Genomic DNA, 23159 nt, shown 5'->3' with positions numbered 1-23159 from the left:
ACATGGGATGGTCTGTCAGTGCAAGTTTATAAGTGGATGTGGTTTGGCACTCCAGAGTCCACATGTATGTAAAATTGCAAGTATTTATTTCAGCAAGCTAAAAACATTCACCAATCCTGACGCGTTTCATATCCTCAATATGTAGTCATCACCTTTAGCTACGTTGGTCATTTAGGCTGCAAGGCTTCGGTAAAACCCTTTATTGGTTCAACTGGCCAAGGGTGTTCTGGCTAGTGGCGTGTGTCATTTTAAGGCTATGCTATTTGGACAACATGGTGCTCCATCTACTTTCCAGAGAGCTATGGATATACTCCTACAAGATCATGTTAGGTACAGTGCTATTAACTTGGATGATGTTATAATCTACACCAAGCCATGGGTAGATCATTTAAATCACCAGAGAAAAGTAATTGGTCAAACAGAACAGGCTAGTTTTACCATTAATCACAAAAAATGTTCATTGGGTTTCCACAAGAAACAAACATCTTGAATAAATTTTGGGTAATGGGAAAGTTTCAATAGTACAAGCCATTAAGTCTACCAACATTCCTACTACAAAGAAAGAAGTCAGCTCATTTCCTGGGCTTGCAGGATACTCTAGGCGCTTCATACATGGATTTTTTGCCATAGTTGCTCCATCGACTAAAAAAAAAAGAAGCAATAGAACTGCTGTAAACAGGCTTTCTTAGAAAATAAAAGGTTAAGACCGGTTTTACATACCAAATTTTTGAAAAACACGTTGACTGTATCATCTGATGCATTAGAGGAAGGGTTGGGTGCAGTCCTTGGTCAAGACATGGATGGTGAGGAACATCTTATCCATTCCATAAGCCAAACACTGTTCTCTTATGAACAGAACAACTCTACTATTGAGAAAGAAGGACTTGCAACCAAATGAGCTTTGGAATCCTTACGCTATCATACATAAGTGAGAGGGTTCACTTGAATCACAGATCATCATCTTGGATTTATATTATGAAAAACAAAATGCTAGAATGACTAGGTGGCATCTTACATTACTATTGTTTAAGTTTCAGGCTGGGCCTTGATCATGGAGGAAGCAACAAAATGCAATTTGTCCAGAAATGGTGTAGGCAATGATGTCCATGGAGGGACAAGTTTCTTCTTAAGATGGTTCTTAGAAGAGCTGCTAGAAAGTGGAAATTTGAGTTTTTTTGTATTGGTTTATTTTTTGCAACTCTGCAGTGTTTCAGTTATGAATCTTATTTATTTGCTCCTCTATGGAGAAGGCCAAAACACAAATTCTGAAAATTCCCCAAGCCTCACAATTTGGTTGTGTTACCCCATTCCATTCCCAGAGATATCAATACTGCCTCTTGGATATTGATAAGCCGTTTGGGAGAACTGGGGGGTATTACATTTTATATATTGGGATAGGCTGAGGCTATAAGACCTGTCGTAGAGAACACTGAGTTGCAGAAAATCTCTCGCAGGTGTGAATATTTTTCCATGAAAGATTTGGAAACATTCAACATTCTGATGGAACAAAATGTGTCTTTTACACAAGGTCAGGGTAAAAAATAGTTCCAGCTGCCCGATTTAGTTTCTTATCAGTCCCAAAATAGGGCAAACGTTGATAAAGGACAAGTATATTTATATAAATAAAGCCCAAGGCAGACACTACAGATCCCATTGAGGAACATGAATCCACTGTTGGTGTTAGCGCTGTGCGTGGCTGGTGGTAGGTTGCATTGCAGTACATTTTTGTACATTTTTATATTTTTTCTTTCTGTGTAATTGTATTTAAAGGGATTCTGTTAAGGCTGTAAAGGGACGTGCTTGTTAATTATCATCATACTTTATAAAATCACTATAGAATTGTTTGTGTTGATACATTCATTCGGCTCACTTGGGCTCATTTATAAACAATGGTCAAATTTGCCCCTGGGCAATAACCAATGGTAACCAATCAGATGCATGCTTTCATTCTTCTATCTGCAGCTGGCTGAAAAAAGACAATCACTGATTGGTTCCTATGGGTTGCTGCCCAAGTGCAGATGTGCCCAGTGTTTATAAATGAGCCCCTAAACTATCTAGCAAACTGCTCAGGCTCCCTTTCAGTCTGTTCCATCACTAGGGGAAGGCAGTAGTAGATAAGTGTCTCAAACTGGCTCTTTTAGAGAGAAACAATAGGTAAGAGCCCTTCTTACAACTGACCCTTGAGATTCCAGAGAGAACTGTGACCAGAGAATGCAGTCTGAACAGGTGAAACAATGGGGTCATTTAGAAGCTGACAGTGGGCTAATTAGTCTAGTTGCAGTAAAATGGTGAATTACTGATTGATTGCTGTGGGTTCCTTAAACCAACTCCATCTGCAAACGTAGCTTCTCCACTAACCACATATAAGCAAGAAAAATACTGAGATGGTGCCCCTTATGGATTGAACCCCCAGCATGGCTTGAATGTGGCCACTGATCAGTCTTTTTCCTGCAGCCTACAGCTGTGGCGTGCCCACCTACCAGCCTGTTGTTTCCCGAGTGGTCAACGGGGAGGACACTGTCCCACACAGCTGGCCCTGGCAGGTAAGTTATCTATGGAATTGCTATGATACATTACTGAAACATGCACAAAAATGTCACACCAGGCCCTGATGTAGAAGGGCATTGGGGTCCCCAGTGAGAGATGCAGGAAAGGCTGGTCACTAGCTTGCCCACAGCACGGTTGCCATTATGTTGAAGATACTGGGGAGGACTACTCTAAACTGACAATTATGGAGAAAACTGGCATGGTTTTACTCCAATATGTGTGTGAAGTTTGCAAAAATTGTCACCGAATTTTAGGACTTTCTTTAACACCTGCACAACGTTCTGACCCACTTAAATGTCTGTATGAACTCTATATTCAGCACTTTAGTGCAAAGGTTGCTTAAGGGGTATCACAACAAGGGGGGCCGTTTGGGATGACATTTGGGGAGAATGTTTCATTGCTTTCCTAAATTCTCTTGGAATCCTTGGTTGAAGGTCAGTTAGGGTGACATTTGGGGAGAAAGTCTCCTTGCTTTCCTTAATTCTCATGGAATCCTTGCTTGAAGGCTAGTTAGGGGGAGAGAATGTCTCCTTGCTTTTGCTAAATTCTCCTGGAATCATTATTTGAATGTCAGTTAGGATGAGATTTGGGGAGAATGTCTCCTTACTTTCCTAAAGTCTCCTGGAATCATTACTTGAAGGCCAGTTAGGTTGAGATTTGGGGAGAATATCTCTTTGCTTTCCTAAAGTCTCCTGAAATCATTGATTGAAGGTCATTTGGGATGACTTTTGGGGAGAATGTCTCCTTGCATTGCTAAATTCTTCTAAATCATTACTTGAAGACCAGTTAGGATAAGATTTGGGGAGAATGTCTCCTTGCATTCCTAAATTTTCCTGGAATCCTTGCTTGAAGGCCAGTTAGGGTGAGATTTGGGAAGAATGTCTCAAAGCTTTCCTAAGTTCTCCTGGAATCCTTGCTTGAAGGTTAATTAGCGCGAGATTTGGTGAGAATATCTTCTTGCTTTCCTATATTCTCCTGAAATCCTTGCTTGAAGGTCAGTTAGGATGAGATTTGGGTGACCACTAACTTGCTGTATCCTTACAACTATAATTGAATGGCTGATATGGCAATGTTTTTATATATCTTTAATAAACCTTGTTATGAGCAAGAGAGGCCCTGACCAAATATTGTATATCAAAAAGGGGCTTGAACTAAACACAAATATAACTGTTGTAGAATACAGGGCTGGGAAATCCTCCATCTACAGTGACAGGTTTCTTCTAGAAAGATAAGACTATAAGACAATGTAGATGCACTAAACCAGTCTAGAAATTAATTAGAAGTCTGTGCTCACTTTACCTCTAAAAATTAAAATAAAAGCCCAGTAGAATGAGAACGGCTTGTTACTTGCTTCTTTGTAGGTTTCCCTGCAGTATCTCTATAATGGCTACTGGTATCACACATGTGGGGGGAGCCTTGTGGCATCCAACTGGGTTCTAACTGCGGCTCACTGTATCAGGTATGTAAATATTGGGTGCGGATGGAGTCAACTACTTTTAGGGTTGGCTGGGGGGATACATTAAAAAGACAAAGACAAAAAAAACTTGACAACTAGAAGCTACTCAATATTCAGACAGAAGGGTCAACATCTTGGCCACACAGTTAGTTTCCTTTAGCTTAAATATCAATGTCTTATTCACTGGGTCTTCTTTTGTCTTCTCCAGCTGTTTCTAAGCTACGATTTCTATCATTCTACAGACAGCTGATCTTCTCTCGGTTGGCTCTTTTACTGCAGTTGTAGGATTTGCCAGTTGAGTCAAGATTCTCACATTCTTACAAAAGCTTTGGAAATGGCCAATTTCAAAACGTAACCAGTTGTTTCTATTGTGTGATAGTCAATGTTGGTGTGGAGACCATATGTTGAATGTTGTTGTCCTGTCTGCTCTATGAGCTTGGGTTTTCTCCAAGGCTTGGTCAACACAAGACCCATATTCCTGCTTAGGAAACCAGACAAATACTCTTACACAAACATTTGTAAGTACAACTTATGGTCTCCAAACTGACTCGCCACTGTGTACTATTGGACTCAGTTTGGTCTCAAGCCTAGTAACCTCTTCCCAGGCTTAGTCTTAATTGTGACAACCTTCATATGAAGGACTTGATCTGTCTCACCCCCCAAATACTGCATTGCCTCACTCACTCACTTACTCACTCATTACACACATTCACACCTACAGAGATTACCTCTGACCCTGCTGCAGTGAACACCTACATGTTCCCTATTCTAATACTGTCTTCTTTTCAGTTCATCCAATACTTACAGAGTGCAGCTCGGGAAACACAATCTCCGACAGGTTGAATCCGGACAGAAAACCATCAACGTCATCAAACTGATTAACCATTCCCAATGGAACCCAAACAGACTGTCCAATGGGTAATGTCTCTCTGGTCATGGTATTTCCTTTGTCATGTCAAATGGAAAATATCGGGTTCGATGCCACCAACTGAAAGTGCTGGGTGTCTGTGATCCTGAAATTGGATGTATTTCTTCTTTTCCAGCTTTGATATCTCACTCATCAAACTGGAGGAAAGTGTGGAATCCACTGACACCATCCAACCTGCCTGTTTGCCCCCAGCTGGGTTCATCCTTCCACACCAATTTGGCTGCTATGTTACAGGCTGGGGCAATCTTCAAAGTAAGTCATACTTATAACGTACCAATTTGTTAGTGCAAGGGTCCCCATAAAATGGCATCTTTCATTGGTACCTCCTGCTGGTACTTTCAGAGCAGAGGTCACCGTGCACTGCACATGCTCAGTGGGCTCTGGATAGCTGTTGAGAAGCTAAGTTTAGCATTTCTGACATACTTTTTTGTTAGGCTTTAGTTCTCCTTTTGCTCATTGGAGAGTTCGAGCTCTGACTTGATGTATCTGACTGTTATTCTAGCCGGTGGCCCAGCCCCAGATAAGTTGCAGCAGGGACTTCTACTGGTGGTGGACCATGAAAACTGTTCCCAGCCGGACTGGTGGGGAAGGAGCGTACAGACCAACATGATCTGTGGTGGTGGGGATGGCATCATCTCAAGCTGCAATGTAAGTTTGCCAAAACACTGTACAGATCTATGGGATAGCAAGAAGGCAATAAAGGTTGAGACCCATGAAGGAATGCAATATTAAATCATTTGGGAATTGTTCCCTCAACTTATATTTGCAATTAATGGCCCACGATGTCTCTTTATATAATAGGTACATATCTAGTGCTACTAATCCCTATTTATGTAGAGAAATGAGATAGAGCAGACAGTAACCCTTCCAACACTTTCCTCTTGTCCCTATATATTAGGTACCTATCTAGTGCTACCAATCCCTATTTCTGTAGGGAAATGAGAGAGAGCAGACAGTAACCCTTCCAACACTTTCCTCTTGTCTCTATATATTAGGTACCTATCTAGTGTTACCAATCCCTATTTCTGTAGGGAAATGAGAGAGAGCAGACAGTAACCCTTCCAACACTCTCCTCTTGTCTCTATATATTAGGTACCTATCTAGTGCTACCAATCCCTATTTCTGTAGGGAAATGAGAGAGAGCAGACAGTAACCCTTCCAACACTTTCCTCTTGTCTCTATATATTAGGTACCTATCTAGTGTTACCAATCCCTATTTCTGTAGGGAAATGAGAGAGAGCAGACAGTAACCCTTCCAACACTTTCCTCTTGTCTCTATATATTAGGTACCTATCTAGTGTTACCAATCCCTATTTCTGTAGGGAAATGAGAGAGAGCAGACAGTAACCCTTCCAACACTTTCCTCTTGTCTCTATATATTAGGTACCTATCTAGTGTTACCAATCCCTATTTCTGTAGGGAAATGAGAGAGAACAGACAGTAACCCTTCCAACACTTTCCTCTTGTCTCTATATATTAGGTACCTATCTAGTGTTACCAATCCCTATTTCTGTAGGGAAATGAGAGAGAGCAGACAGTAACCCTTCCAACACTTTCCTCTTGTCTCTATATATTAGGTACCTATCTAGTGCTACCAATCCCTATTTCTGTAGGGAAATGAGAGAGAGCAGACAGTAACCCTTCCAACACTTCCCTCTTGTCTCTATATATTAGGTACCTATCTAGTGTTACCAATCCCTATTTCTGTAGGGAAATGAGAGAGAGCAGACAGTAACCCTTCCAACACTTCCCTCTTGTCTCTATATATTAGGTACCTATCTAGTGTTACCAATCCCTATTTCTGTAGGGAAATGAGAGAGAGCAGACAGTAACCCTTCCAACACTTTCCTCTTGTCTCTATATATTAGGTACCTATCTAGTGTTACCAATCCCTATTTCTGTAGGGAAATGAGAGAGAGCAGACAGTAACCCTTCCAACACTTTCCTCTTGTCTCTATATATTAGGTACCTATCTAGTGTTACCAATCCTATTTCTGTAGGGAAATGAGAGAGAGCAGACAGTAACCCTTCCAACACTTTCCTCTTGTCTCTATATATTAGGTACCTATCTAGTGCTACCAATCCCTATTTCTGTAGGGAAATGAGAGAGAGCAGACAGTAACCCTTCCAACACTTTCCTCTTGTCTCTATATATTAGGTACCTATCTAGTGTTACCAATCCCTATTTCTGTAGGGAAATGAGAGCAGAACAGACAGTAACCCTTCCAACACTTTCCTCTTGTCTCTATATATTAGGTACCTATCTAGTGTTACCAATCCCTATTTCTGTAGGGAAATGAGAGAGAGCAGACAGTAACCCTTCCAACACTTCCCTCTTGTCTCTATATATTAGGTACCTATCTAGTGTTACCAATCCCTATTTCTGTAGGGAAATGAGAGAGAGCAGACAGTAACCCTTCCAACACTTTCCTCTTGTCTCTATATATTAGGTACCTATCTAGTGCTACCAATCCCTATTTCTGTAGGGAAATGAGAGAGAGCAGACAGTAACCCTTCCAACACTTTCCTCTTGTCTCTATATATTAGGTACCTATCTAGTGTTACCAATCCCTATTTCTGTAGGGAATGAGAGAGAGCAGACAGTAACCCTTCCAACACTTTCCTCTTGTCTCTATCTCTATATAGTATGTACTTAACAAGTAGGAAAGGTATCACTGTGGAGTAAGGGATGATCTTGAGTTTAATGAATAACATTTGCTGTTGTCTCTGGCAGGGGGACTCAGGAGGACCACTTAACTGCAGGAACGCTGATGGGGCTTGGGAGGTCCATGGAGTGGTCAGTTTTGGCTCATCCCTAGGGTGCAATTATCCCAAGAAACCCTCAGTCTTCTCTCGAGTCTCAGAATTCAACAGCTGGATCAGCACGGTGAGAATGCGGCACTGGGGGGGGTTACACGGGACATGATTGACTGTATTTACATTTCATAAGATTTTCCAAACCCAGGTAGGCTGTATCAGTCTTGGGTACAATATCAAAGAGCCCCAGGTTTGCAGGAAGAGAAACACATAATAAATCACTAGTGCTGTTCTAATTGTACCGTCTGTGTTTCATCTTCCAGACAATCGCCTCCAACTAAGATTCCACGAGATCCTGCACAAGGGGTTCCAGAAGAGCAGAACTTGAGCAGCTGAAAGATATTGGGTCGATGTTATACACACTGTGGGCTCATTATCTATTATATTGAGAAAACATGTTCTTAATTAAACAATCATTATTCTTTTAATGGGGCTCAGTTTGTCATTAAGCGATAACGCCAGTTCACCCATGGCTCTAGTTAACCTCCTATTTTAGAATTCCCTGAGACCGGGGCCACATACAAGGACAAAGACACCCACATACTCCATAGTTTGTTATAAGTGTAAAAGGCTTTAATTATTATTATCATCATCATCATGAGGCTAATTGTACAGACAATAAAATCATATGCAGCTCCCCGGGGCCATTTAGCAAAGATAATCCTACAACAAATACAAATAAATTCTCATTTATTTCAACAGCAGCAACACAATGGATCATAATACACACTGGGGCTCATTTATAAACAGTGGGCAAATTTGCACCTGGGCAGTAACCCTTAGCAACCAATCAATGATTAGCTTTTTTTCAGCTAGCTGCAGGTTGAGCAGTGACAGCAATCATCTGATTGGTTGCCATGGGTTACTGCCTAGGAGCAAATTTGCCCACTGTTTATAAATGAGCTCCACTGGGTGTTAGAAGAAAGTGCTGCTCTGATAGAGACCAAATCCTTAGCCCAATAAAGTGTGGTCTGTCAGTAGTCAGTGGCACCAGAACATTTCTATGGGGCATCATGAGACAGATTTATGTCAAAATGCAAGATTTTCAAATTTGAAAATGAAACCTTTGCATTGGGCACCATATAGTAATGGGGTTGTTCACCTGTAAATGAACTGTTAGTATGATGAAATCTGGTTGCTAAATTCCCCTAGCAACCATGCACTGATTTGAATAAGGGACTGGAATATGAATAGGAGAGACCTGAATAGAAAGATGAGAAATAAAAAGTAACAATAACAATACATTTGTAGCCTTACAGAACATTTGTTTTTAGATGGGGTCAGTGACCTCCATTTTGAAAGCTGGAAAGAGTCAGAAGAAGGCAAATAATTGGAAAACTATAAATAATGAAGGCCAATTCAAAGGTCGCTTAGAATTGGCCATTTTTTTTTACATACTAATAGTTAACGTAAAGATGCACCACCCCTTTAAGGATGTTACACACAAACTGAAGAGCAAGTAACATCTGATACTATGGGGCAGCTTTATTAAGGGTCCCAGAAAACCCTTCACCTTCTTAAACCACCTTGTTCCATTGAGCACAATTTGCTGGCATTTTGGGATTAATTGGAGAGATATATTGGGAGATATATATATATATAATATGGGATAACGTATTGATAGGTTTTTAAAGGATGTCGGTATTCCTTTAAAGGATAAACCTTAGTATGTAAGTAGTAAGTAAACCTTAAAAATAAAGGTGGCCATACACGGGCCGATAAAAGCTTCAGACAGACCGAGTCAGCAGCTTATTGGCCCAGGTATGGGGCCCTACGACAAGAGTCGGCCAGATGCCGATCGGGTAGGGGTAAAAATCCCATCTGATCGCAGACCAAATCTGTTCATTGATGTGGTCCCGCAATCCGAGCGCCTGTAGTCCTCCATTATGATCCGATCATCGTATCAGTCCCCCACCTCAAGATAGATCCGCTCATTTGGTGACATCGCCAAACGAGCGGATCTCTCTTTTTATGGCCATCTTTAGTGAATGTAATATTGATGAGGGGGCTATTCTAAGTAATGTACATTCATTATTTATTTATTTTTAATTCCCAGATATTAAAGGATACATGTACTGTTACTATGAATGAATTTTGTTACAACAGCGCCACCTGCTGGTCATTTCCCCACCAGTCTGACCAGCAAGTAGTCAAGGAAGTTGTCAGGAGAAAGAAAGAGGCTGATGTTCTTCTGCTTAGGAATAAAATTAGAAACCTTTCTCACAACTTTCCTAAGCTTTACCTTTTTCTTTTATAAACTACAGTTTGTTCAAGGGCCAGTAACACCAATAACATAGATGCGTGCAGGCTTTAGAGTTGAGAGGAAACACACGTCAGCGGAAAATAGGGATTTTGCCCCCCAAAAAAGTATAAATTATAGTGCACAGGGCAGAAACTTTTTCAGTTGTTATTGTTACTGGCCCTTTCATTTCTTCTCAGCCCCGAAGCGACATTCACAAGGGTGCTGGGAATATTTTCCAATTCACAGAATGTTTAGTATAATCTAGGCTGGACTTTGGATTCCAATGCTAAAAATAAAATGTTAAAAAAAATCCCAGCTGACGCAATACAATTCCACCTGCTGAAACCCACTGGATTGGCGTAAATGTGATCACCTGATTTCACAGGCTCCCACACTCAATTCAATCCATTTTAAAGTAAAATCGCTTCTGAAGAAGTATCTGGGGATTTGCTTGTAGGTTCCTTTGCTTGAAACTCAATTTGCAACCTGATCCGAAGACAGACAAGCTTATTGTCTGATAAATATTATTATCCCACAGCAGTTTATTTATCTAGGAGCCAAATATTTTTAATTTCTAGTCAATTATTTGGATTTTTTAGGAAACACTGGTGAGATAAAAGATAGGCCCTGTCTAATGCACTGTCGTCACATTGTTGCAAGGTCATGACTTTAAAGGGCAGATTTATCAAAGGTCGAGGTGAATTTTCAAATTGAAAAAATTCAAATTTGAGCTATTTTTGTGTATTTCGTCTAGTCCGAATTAGATTCGAATCTGCAAAAAATTAGAAAATAGAAATATCATGTACTGTCTCTTTAAAAATTTGCCATCTAAAACCTGCTGAATTGTTGTTTTAGCCTACAGGGAACCTCCTAGAAGTCAATTGGTGGACTTTGAAAAATCGAAGTTTTTTTGGGGAAAAACTTCGATCGAATGTGATATTCCTTCGATTCAAACGATTCAAATTCATAGTTACATAGTTAAATTGGGTTGAAAAAAGACAAAGTCCATCAAGTTCAACCCCTCCAAATTAAAACCCAGCATCCATACACACACTCCTCCATACTTTCGGCCGAATACGGACCTATAAGACCAAAAAAACGACGACTTCATTTCGGTTCGTCTTTTTGAATTCGAATTTCTACGTTTTTTAAATTCGAAATTGTCCCTTGATATATATATATGTCCCTTGATATATATTTGTTGGAGGTACTCACACCTTTCTTTTGAAATATTGTCTTGGACTTACACCCTAGGACTGGGGTGAATTGTGAGTATATCCTCCATGATTAACTTCAATATTTTTTTTTGAATTATTAATTATTTTGGAGTAGTACCTATTTATATATATATATATATATATATATATATATATATATATATGTATATATATATATATATATGTATATATATATATATATATGTATATATATATATATATATATATATATATATATATATATATATATATATATATATATATATATATATATATAGTTTTTTTTTTTTTTTGGCGTTGGCACAAACCATACTATTATACCTTGATATATATGCCCCTAATATGTCAGCACACTATTATTACTATTATTAACAGCACACGCTGTTTTGCATCCAGACACTTTAGATACAGTATAGTGACATCTATTGGTCACACGTGTAAATTACACTGCGCAAGACACTATTTGTTCTCCTTGGTAAAGGTCCTCTTGAGGACTGAAACGTTGGCCACAGGCTGTATGTGATTTTATAAAGACATTTTTTTTAATCAATTGAATGAGAGTTACAATATTGACCAGGCACCTCAATAAACACGTTCTGAAAGAGTGCAGACATTTTATTAGAGATATTTATAGTTTTATCAAATGTATTCCTTTAATCAAAGAGAAGGAGGTGAGTCACATGTACCTGTCCTGTCAGATTATCCGTCACCATCACTTTAAAGTGAAAGGAGCACATTCTGTTGGCCAGCTGGTCTATGTTCTGTTGGATAACCCAGTGCATTCAGGGAAATTCATGTTATTGATAATGAGGCAAAATCCGCAGGGGTCCGAGGACATGGGACAATCCTGAAAAAATTATTAACAGGCTGGCATTAGTAAACCAAAAAACAACCAAAGTCAGCTGGGCCAGGCAAGAAGCCTTAAGAACCCTGTTGACCAAAAGCTAACCAGTTCAGACGTAATGCAAAAATGGTTAAAACTAAAACGTAACTTTTAATCCAAGTACGTAAAACACACACACACACACACCACCAACAAACTGAATAGCAACCGACTTCATAGTGGAAGTGATGAAGTCCGGGACAGTGTCCCTAAAACCAATTAAAAACCAGGCTAGAGGTGGAGCGGTGAGCTAGCAATGCTTTGAACACTGCATATGACAGTGTGCTAGCTGCAGAAAGTTTCAACCATGGATGCCAATAGCAGTCCCAGAACCCTCCCTTCCAATAGTTCCCCAGATAGATTTTCCTATCTAACTATGTAGGGAACAAGTGGGAGCTAATCATCCACCTATGCCACAAGCGCAACGCGTTTCGCCGTTTGCGCGGCTTCTTCAGGGGCATGTGTCCAAATGCGGTTTAAATAGACGTCCCTAGCCGTTCGTGTGACTCGACGCCTCTTCATCGCGTCACTTCCGGTTGCGCATGATGTTATTGTCCTCAGACGCCTCATTTTACCATTGCGCATGCACTGCCCACACTTGCGCGTAATGGACAGTAGGTTGTGCGCACACGTTCTCCTGACATTGCATATTGCGCATGCGCACCCCGTGTATTCCTGTTTGCTATGGTAAATGGAGCCAGTAACATGTCAGAAATGGGTTAGTAAGTGATTACCGTATATACCCGAGTATGAACCGAGTTTTTCAGCATCCAAAATATGCTGAAAAAGTCTACCTCGGCTTATACTCGGGTCAGCGGTACAGACCCGAATAGCTGAGATTGCAGTCACTTTTAATCATTCCTATACCAACAGTACACTTGGGGAGAGACTGCAGTATCCCACAATGCCCTCTGTTGGTTATATGAAAGAATAACAGTGACTGCAATATCACACAGCGCCCTCTGTTGGTTATATGAAAGAATAACAGTGACTGCAATATCACACAGCGCCATCTGTTGGTTATATGAAAGAATAACAGTGCACCATCTGTTGGTTATATTAAAGAATAACAGTGACTGCAATATCACACAGCGCCCTCTGTTGGTTATATGAAAGAATAACAGTGACTGCAATATCACACAGCGCCCTCTGTTGGTTATATGAAAGAATAACAGTGACTGCAATATCACACAGCGCCCTCTGTTGGTTATATGAAAGAATAACAGTGCGCCCTCTGTTGGTTATATGAAAGAATAACAGTGACTGCAATATCACACAGCGCCCTCTGTTGGTTATATGAAAGAATAACAGTGACTGCAATATCACACAGCGCCCTCTGTTGGTTATATGAAAGAATAACAGTGACTGCAATATCACACAGCGCCCTCTGTTGGTTATATGAAAGAATAACAGTGATGGCAATATCACACAGCACCCTCTGCACATGGTAGTGGGACAGTGGGACAATGCACAAAGTAATCCGTTTGGCAATTCTCTGTCACCATCAACTTTGCAAAGAAGTCCGGTTGATCGCTGGGGGGGTCACTTTGGCAGAATGTGCGCTGCTGGGAGACAGGGCTGTAGTTGTTTCTAGGCTTATACTCGAGTCAATAAGTTTTCCCAGTTTTCGTAGGTAAAATTAGGTACCTCGGCTTATACTCGGGTCGGCTTATACTCGAGTATATACGGTAATCAAAAACGGAGACCCCTCTACCTCAATAGATAAAGCTATGGGGCAGAGTGAAACCAAGGACAGCTTTATTTGACCTGGAAAGAAATAAACAGCTACTTAAAATTATTTCTGCAATAGTAATTCTTAGTATATCGATGTAAATTATAAAAATGGAGAGAAGGTAAAGCCCTCATCAGGCTGGCATTAGAAAACCTGGAATCTTTCTCCACAGGAGGTGAGCCTTCCTTTGTGTGGATGATATTAGGAAAACTGCAATGTTTCATTAATACATCCAATTGGTGATTACAGGGTAACCATATGGATTCTAAACTAAATTCTAGATTCTTTATATTTTTTCACCTCGAATATAACCCTTAAAGGGGACCTGTCACCCTGAGAAATAATTCCAAATTCTTTTGATCATGTAAGTTGAGCAAAACAAAACTTTCTTACACTACATTTATGATTTAAATCTTGTTTCCTTCAGTCTTGGAATTGCACAATCACAGCACACAGGTAGGAGCCATTTTGTGGACACTGTTATTAAGACAAGTTGTGTATCACCCCAAAATCTTGTGAATGTGCCCGAATGGGGGACCTAATGCCCATACACATTACCCTACACACTTATAGGGGCAAATTCACTAAAATCCGAAGTTGCGCACAGGGGTAGCGTAAGGTTGCGAAGTTGCGCTAGCGTTGATTCGCTATATAAAGCGAAATTGCACTAGCGAAGGCTAATTTGCATACGGCACAAAATTCAAATTTCAATGGAGGAATACGTATCTGCACTACAAATGCCTAGAAAACCTTCAAACCTTCAAAAAAAATTTTATTTTGCCCTACACATGTGCCCCCTATCTAGGTAAGTTGCCATGAGTCAGGAAATGTAGGGGGGAAGGAGGGGAGCCCCAAAAAATTTTTCGATCTTTTTCAGCCTATCACCCATAATGTAGAAAACACGCCAGCGTTTTTTGGGACTTAGAAAAAATTGTGACTTTTTTTGAAACAATCCCTATCTACTCTATTGCGCTTCGCCTGGTCTGAGGTGGCGAAGGAAGTCTAGCGTAAAAGGTAGCGTTCAGTACACTGCGCAAGTTAGTGAATTTGCGTAGTTACGTCGCTAGCGAAAATTCGCCTGGCGTAAGGTTGCGAAGTAACACTAGCGAAACTACGCCAGCGTTCGTTAGTGAATTTGCGCAGTAACGAAAATGCCAAACGCTAGCGAATTAACGCTAGCGTTCGGAGCTTAGTGAATTTGCCCCATAGAGTGTGAGGAGGGAGGGGGAATGTGGGGAGAGCAGTGACATCTAAGAAGTGCTGAATGGAAAGTGGAGTGTCACCCAGACACTTATAGGTGGCTCTACCACAGTAAGTGGGTGTCAGGAGTTTTGAACCCTTGTCTGCAGGGTGTTTGAACAGTGCACTTTCCTGTTGCGGCTTTTGTTGCTTAAAGGAAAAAGAATCCCCCCGAACAATGTAGTTCTGTATAAATGATATTGCATAAAACAGCTTATAAATAAAACCCTGCTTCATGTAAATAAACCATTTTCATAATAATATACTTTTCTAGTAGTATGTGCCATTGGGTAATCATAAATAGAAAACTGCCACTTAAAAGAAATAAGGGCCGCCCCCGGGGGATCGTAGGATTCACTGTGCACACAAACAAACCAAACATGTTAGGTCACATGAGCCAATTAACAGACAGAGTTTTGGAAATACCCATTTTGTGACCACACCCCCTAATTACCATGTTCATTTCACAAAATTTCGCAGGTATAAAAGTTTGAACATATTTCTTTGGTTTTGTTCAATTATTACAGTTTTGCTAATGAAGGTGAATTGCCCTTTAAGCTGTGAGTCTAACTTCTCCCAAGGGACCTGTTGTCTTATATTGTTACAATTACTTATTTGCTTATCTCGAAATTGTTACAAATGTATTTTATCTTCTGTTGTTGCTGTTCTGTGCTCTCAGCCCAAAGCCAATTAAGTTAGAAACTTTGTTTCTTTTTCTGGTTGTTCAGTGCAGAGAAAAATGGGACTGTCCAGTACAAATGAGGGACTGCGGGTTGAGCTGTCAAAAGACGGACTGTCCTTCTAAAAACAGGACAGTTGGAGGTATACCCTAGCCTGTTCCCCAGACTTGTATTGCCTCCTGCCTGCCAGAGACCATTCACCTGTTTACACGGACTTGCTTCAGCTTGCAGCCTGCCCCCGACTTGTTATACAGACTTATGTTCAGGTTATATTTTTCATCTTACAGGATTCCCATCTCACTTAACTCCTTCCACCACCAGTTCTCCCCTTCTAACAGTCTTGCCTCCACTAGTCTATCTTATATTAATAACTCTAGTAACTTCTCCCCTGCCCTCCCACTAACTTCTTTCCTTTTAAAGCTGGCCATAGACGCAAAGATCTGATTGTACGAATCGAACCGTGTGTGGAGAGTCCCGACATTTTTGGTCTGGCGGAGATCGGTCGTTTGGTCGATCGGACAGGTTAGAAAATTTCAGTTGGCTGCCGATAATATCTCTGCGTGTATTGCCGATCGTACGATTTTCAGTGGGAGACTGTCACCAGCTTTGGTTGGACATAGATATCGTATGATTGCTGTCAGGGGCAGAACATCGGCTGATCTGTCCTTTAACTAATCTGACTGGTAAGACTTTGATTGGAATGGTTAGTGGCGGGTCGGGAGATGGGAAAATCCGATCGTACGAAGATTCGTACGATCGGATCTTTGCATCTATGGCCAACTTAACTTCTCCCATTCCCTCCCAGTAACTTCTCTATTTCCCTCCCACTAACCTCTCCCCTTCCCTTCCACTAACTTCTCTATTTCCCTCCCTCCCACTAACTTCTCCCCCTCCCTCCCACTAACTTCTCCCCTTCCCTCCCACTAACTTCTCTATTTCCCACCCTCCCACTAGCTTCTCCCCTTCCCTCCCACTAACTTCTCTATTTCCCACCCTCCCACTAACTTCTCCCCCTCCCTCCCACTAACTTCTCCCCTTCCCTCCCAGTAACTTCTCTATTTCCCACCCTCCAACAAACTTCTCCCTTTTCCCTCCCACTAACTTCTCTATTTCCATCCCCCCAGTATCATTCATGAGCCACTTCCGTAAACAGCCCCAGCCCGGCTCGCACATGCGCAGTGCAAAATCTTCAGCCTCAGACTGTAGCAATGCGCAGGCGCAGCGTCACATCAAGCCGCAAGGTTTGATGACGTGTATTCTGTGCGCTGCCCATGCGCGGTCGCACTTGTCTCCGGCAGGGCCAGTCATTGAGTGACAGCGGATCCCGGGGAGCCGGCGGCGGAGGCGCAATGACTCTCTTTCACTTCGGCAACTGTTTCGCCCTGGCCTATTTCCCCTACTTCATTACGTACAAGTGCAGCGGCCTGTCAGTATCTGCCCGGGGGAGCGGGTGGGCTTGTGAGAAATCACATGAACAACCTTTAATCTCTGTGTCTTTTGTTACAGCTCCGAGTACAACGCCTTCTGGAGGTGCGTCCAGGCCGGGGCCACTTACCTGTGTGTTCAGCTGTGTAAGGTGAGTCACGTGACTCACTGAGTGGGGGAAGAGGCACTGGGGTCTGAGGAACAGGGGTCGGATTTACCCTCCTGTCAGGCCCCTACAAGTGAAACCCCTCCAATCCCATTCACTAATCTCCTCTTTATATCCCAGTGCATCAGCTCTATCTCAGCTCAGTGGCCTCTTTCCAGCTTTCATATGGGGGTCGCTGACCCCTGGAAGCCTTTAGACGATTACTCTATGGGGCTGCGGTGTTATTGTTATGCTGCATTTCTTATCTTTCTCATCAGGCCTCTCCCATTCCTCCCCCAGTCTCTCATTTGCACAATTACGTGGTTACTAGGATAGATAAGACCCTAGCAACCAGCTGCTCAAATTCCAGACTGCAATAAAAAGGCTGAATTCCAACGCCAAAGAAATAGACATTTTTTAGAAGACCAATGTAGCCTGTCTTAAAATATCACAGTCTATCTCATAATAAAAGCAAATTTAAAGGTGAACTAACTCCTTAACTCTCAGCGTGGGGTTGATTATAAATATTTTAAACCAAAAGTATCTCCAGAACTCGCTGAGCGTCTCGCCCTTAAGAAGTCTCTTGGTATTGCCTCATATGTTGTCTCACTGCATGAAGGGCAAGAGATGTTCATCTTTCTATATATGTTTTATTCGGTTCTGTATAATAAATGCTTGTTCCATGGTTTGTTCATAGGAAGTTGACTCAGTTTAGAAAAGCAATCACCGGATTTCTGTAATAGCAACTCTCTAATTACTGAAGCCCCTAGGGGCCAAGGCTTGGCTGAGTCTGGACCCCTGGGGTAATATAAATATAAGCAATAAGTAGGGATGCACCGAATCCAGGATACGGTTCAAGATTCAGCTTTTATCAGCAGGATTCAGATTCGGCCGAATCCTTGTGCCTGGCCGAATCCAAATCCTAATTTGCATATGTAAATTGTGGGCAGGGCGGGATTTCACATGACTTTTTGTCACAAAACAAGGAAGTAAACCAATGTTTTTTTCACTTTTTCCTTTCCCGCCCCTAATTTACATATGCAAATTAGGATTCGTAAGCAGTATTCGGCCGAATCTTCCAAGAAGGATTCGGCCAACTCCAAAATAGTGGCTTTGGTGCATCCCTAGCAATAAGCAACATTTCTGTCTGTAAGGCTGAGATAATGGTCTAGTCGTGCCCCTAGGATCCACATGAGTGTGGCTGAACCATTGGGACTGAGGGGGGATAGACTATACTCCTAAGCATTGTACTGTGAATCCATGATATATGGGGCCAGGGGTCCTTTAATAACATTTATAGACTGTCCGACTGAATGTGATTCCTCTTCTCCTTTATAACCATGAGAGGTTTATGCTCTGTCTCCCTGTGATGTTACAGATGCTGTTTCTTGCAACATTCTTTCCTACTTGGGAGGGGGCTGCTGGTGCCTATGACTTTATTGGGGTGAGTAAAACAAAAAAAGTGCATTTTAAACCCACCCTAGTTCATGTTGGAGTCGAGATCCTTCCAGACAATAACTTAAAGAGGAAGTAAAGTCTAAAACAGAATAAGGCTAGAAATGCTGTATTTTGTATACTAAACATAAACATGAACTTACTGCACCACAAGCCTAATCAAACAAATGATTTATGCTTTCAAAGTTGGCTACAGGGGGTCACCATCTTGTAACTTTGTTATACCTCTTTGCAAGACTAAGACTAAGTGCACATGCTCAGTGTGATCTGGGCTGCTTAGGGATCGTCATAAATGATCAAAACAGCACAAGTCAAATAATATCTGCCAGAAGCCGATACAGCAAGACTGATTAATAATCAGAATATACAGAATGCACTGGGTCCTGTGTTGTCATGTGATCTAATGTGGATTTTATAGTTTTTGTATTGTTTAATACAAACTTTCTCCAACTCTGCAGAACCAGTGGCTGCAGCAAAATAATCTTCCAAATAGAAACCCGGTTTATCTGTTTAAATCTGGCTCCATGATCTTTGTCCCTGCAGCTGGAGTTGGAAACAGTAAAGGGGATGTAAAGGCAAAAATAAAATCCAATACAAATCTCTACACAGTCGCCTACTGCTCTACAGGGAAACAAACAAAGCTGCTTGAGTTCTGCATGGCTGGGAAGTAAGGCGGGGGCTCCCCCTGCTGTTCATAAGTATGATTGTTTCCCTGCAAAGCAGTTAGGGACCGTCTGACAATTCCTATCCACAGCAGTAAATGAAGGGAGAATTTCACTGCATACAGTCAGGTTTCTTATAACAATTGTACACATTTTTTAAATAAAGTATATTGGAGATAGGTTTCTTTTTCATTAAAGAAAGTAAAAATGGGATTTTATTTATTTATTTGCCTTTACATGCCCTTTAAACGCATATTAAATATGAAACAGATTCAGTTCCTTACTATTGTTTCCTTCCCATGCAGGAGTTTATGAAGGCCACAGTCGACCTCGCAGACTTGCTGGGGCTCCATTTAGTTATGTCCCGAAATGCAGGAAAGGGAGAGTACAAGATCATGGTAGCGGCTATGGGCTGGGCCACTGCTGAACTTGTCATGTCGAGGTAAGAGGCTGGTGTGCTCGGCCGACTGCAGGACATTTCATTATTTAAATTGTTCATTAAAAAGGAATTTCAAAAGGGGATGTTCACCTTTCAAACACTTATTTCAGTTCAGTTGTTTTCAGATTGTTCCCCAGAAATAAAGACTTTTTTCAATTACTCACATTATTTATATTCTTATTGTTTTTCCAAAATCTAAGTGTAAAGTTGAATGTCGGTGTCTCTGGTGTTTGAGTCTGACACCTCAGTAATTCAGGTGCAGATTCTGTTACAATTTTACAACATTTAGTTGATCCATTTCTCAGCAGCATCTCTGGAGTATCAGTAACTATTGTATCAAGTCTAACAGTTGTCTGTAATGTAACCCAGGGATTCTGCTCAGCAGGGACAAAGATAAGAAATGGATCAACTAAATGTATCAATTTAGAACAGTTTACAGGGTCGGCGACCCCCCCCTCCCAGAGCTGCTTTAGAAGGTGAAAATTACACTTTAATATTAAAAAAAAACGGTCACACATATAAAATAGAAAGTAATTGGAAAAAGTCTATTTCTGGTGATCTGTCTGAAAACAACTAGTTGTTTGAAGGCAAACAACCGCTTCCTTTAAGTTTTAGTAAGTTATAGAGTGGCAAATTTTCAATTGGTCTTTTTTATTTTTTATAGTTATTGAATTATTTGCCTTCTTCTGCCTCTTTCCAGTGTCAGCAAGTCTGAAATAAAACCTCACTTCAGCAGTAATCTGCTTTGTCAAGTGCTCTCCTTTCTACAATCCTTGGCAATCTTTCCAGCTTTCAAATGGGGGTCACTGACCCCATCTAAGAAACAACTGCTCTGTAAGGCTACAAATGTATAGTTATTGCTACTTTTTATTCCTTATCTTTCTATTCAGGCCTCTCCTATTCATATTCCAGTCTCTTATTCAAATCAATACATGGTTGCTAGGGGAATTTGGACCCTAGCAACCAGATGGCTGAAATTACAAACTGGAGAGCTGCTGAATAAAAAGCTAAATAAGTCGAAAACCATAAATAATAAAAAATGAAAACCAATTGCAAATTGTCTCAGAATATCACTCTACATTAAAGGTGAACAACCCTTTTAAATACACTGCATTTTTTGTCCCTTTCTTTCACTTGGCTATTAAAGGCTGTAAAGGGGAAGTTCATCTTTCCTAATGAATCCTTATTACAGGTGTCTCCCCCTGTGGGTCGGAGCAAGAGGGATAGAGTTTGACTGGAAATACATTCAGATGAGCATCGACTCCAACATCAGCTTGGTAAGAATTCCCTCATAGGAAGCTGCTTCCCTGTAGGTGACCTGGTCCAATCACAGGCTCATTAACCTCAGGTATGTGGCTGTTGTAGGTACATTACATGGCTGTAGCTGCTCTCGTCTGGATGTGGACTCGCTACGACCTCCCCACATATTACCGACTCCCCGTTACTGTGTTGCTGGGGCTCAGCATGTATAAAGCCTTCCTTATGGAGTAAGTGCCTCCTTCCTTAACCACTTCCTCTATATAATTCTGAGACTCCCTTCAGTGATGCGTTTTATAATGAATCAATTTCTTTTTCCCTCCCTGCAGCTGCTTTGTACACATGTTTATCATGGGGAGCTGGACGGCACTTCTCCTGAAAGCCGTGATCACCGGGGTCCTGTCTCTGAGCTGCTTGACTCTCTTTGTCAGTCTCGTTCATGGAAACTGAGTCTGTTGTGACTCCTCCCCTTGCGTCTCCGGATAAACCAATGACTGTGCCGGTGGACTCGACTTTGACGTAAATTAATTTTGTACAAACTTTATATGGAATAAAGAAGTGGACCACGAGCCAGATCACATTGCTGAAGATCCTCATTTACTTTAACGAGCTCATTTATAAACACTGGGCACATTTGCAGTAACCCTTGCGACCAATCAGTGATTAGCTTTTTTTCAGCCAGCTGAAGGTTGAACAGTGATTGGTTGCCATGGGTTGCTGCCCAGGGGCAAATTTGCCCACTGTTTATCTAAGACCCCCTGTGTGATTTGCACATTGGGGTTGAAGCAAACTGCAGGAAATTGATGTAGAAATGAGTTTGATAAATGTCAGACAACACCAGGCTTGCACCCACAATAAAACACACACAAAGATTATGACTGGCTGCCATATATCATAATAACAGGTGAATTTCAGGCCAGAAATATGTATTTGTGCCAAGGAATTAACTATTAATGCTGGAGCCGGCAGCCACTGTAGCGTTTCTCACTAGTGATATGCCCTGAGTCTAAAGGCTTTTTCTCACTTAATAATAATATAATAATAATAATAATAATCTGAATTTCCTGCAGAAGGATTGTATCCAGTGTAAACCAAGTGTAAGTGTTGTGGGCAGCTCGTTAATTAGTGAGAACGAGCCATAATGGCAGTGGCACAGGGTGATGTGGGGCAGGTTTCACTCTATTCCTGACCAAAATTGCGGTGTTTGTTTTTCTGGACCATCACTTGCAAATTACCCCTACTGATATTTCCATGCGATTAAATCGTGGCCATTTTATACTGTATTGGAGAGGGGAAAAGGCAAGTAAATATGACAAAGTTAGACCAGCGAAACATCTTCATGGTTTACTCCATTCCCTACTCTGCTCAGGATGCCACATGTCAGTTTGTACAATCATTGGTCCTGGCCCCAACTGGTGGATGTTGTCCGGCATTCTGATGATGTGGAAAGATGCTTTTGGTCGGTGCCCTTTACTCCTCAATTTCCTACCTCTTTAAAATGTAAACAGAGCCCCTAAGTTTGCTCATAGTCTGTACAGAGAGACCCCATAAAACAATGGCAGCATAGGTATTCCCTGTACTAAGCACAATTCAGCAGGAACAGCCCTAAGTTTGCTCATAGTCTGTACAGAGAGATCCCATAAAACTATAGCAGCATAGGTATTCCCTGTACTAAGCACAATTCAGCAGGAACAGTCCCCTAAGTTTGCTCATAGTCTGTACAGAGAGATCTCATAAAACTATGGCAGCATAGGTATCCCCTGTACTAAGCACAATTCAGCAGGAACAGTCCCTAAGTTTGCTCATAGTCTGTACAGAGAGATCCCATAAAACTATGGCAGCATAGGTATCCCCTGTACTAAGCACAATTCAGCAGGAACAGCCCCTAAGTTTGCTCATAGTCTGTACAGAGAGATCCCATAAAACTATGGCAGCATAGGTATTCCCCTGTACTAAGCACAATTCAGCAGGAACAGTCCCCTAAGTTTGCTTATAGTCTGTACAGAGAGATCCCATAAAACTATGGCAGCATAGG

General features: G+C 41.3%; 2 protein-coding genes across 2 annotated transcripts; both read left to right on the top strand.

Moving 5' to 3' along the window:
* Positions 1-1651: 1651 nt before the first annotated feature.
* Positions 1652-8176, top strand: cela2a.L (chymotrypsin like elastase 2A L homeolog). Its single transcript, XM_041569842.1, has 8 exons — positions 1652-1702; positions 2455-2543; positions 3909-4006; positions 4793-4921; positions 5047-5183; positions 5434-5579; positions 7666-7818; positions 8012-8176. Exons 1-8 carry the CDS (start codon positions 1663-1665, stop codon positions 8027-8029), a joined length of 810 nt encoding a protein of 269 aa, XP_041425776.1. The 5' UTR covers positions 1652-1662; the 3' UTR covers positions 8030-8176.
* Positions 8177-16968: 8792 nt separating this feature from the next.
* On the top strand, positions 16969-21699 carry tmem147.L (transmembrane protein 147 L homeolog). The gene is made up of 7 exons (XM_018226562.2): positions 16969-17167; positions 17248-17317; positions 18690-18755; positions 19734-19870; positions 21060-21144; positions 21233-21354; positions 21454-21699. Exons 1-7 carry the CDS (start codon positions 17013-17015, stop codon positions 21572-21574), a joined length of 756 nt encoding a protein of 251 aa, XP_018082051.1. The 5' UTR covers positions 16969-17012; the 3' UTR covers positions 21575-21699.
* Positions 21700-23159: the final 1460 nt, after the last annotated feature.

This window comes from Xenopus laevis, chromosome 7L (assembly GCF_017654675.1).
Source record: "Xenopus laevis strain J_2021 chromosome 7L, Xenopus_laevis_v10.1, whole genome shotgun sequence".
NCBI lineage: Eukaryota > Metazoa > Chordata > Amphibia > Anura > Pipidae > Xenopus > Xenopus laevis.
The sequence above is the reverse complement of the archived record's forward strand: the minus strand, read 5'-3'. Positions and strand labels throughout refer to the sequence as shown.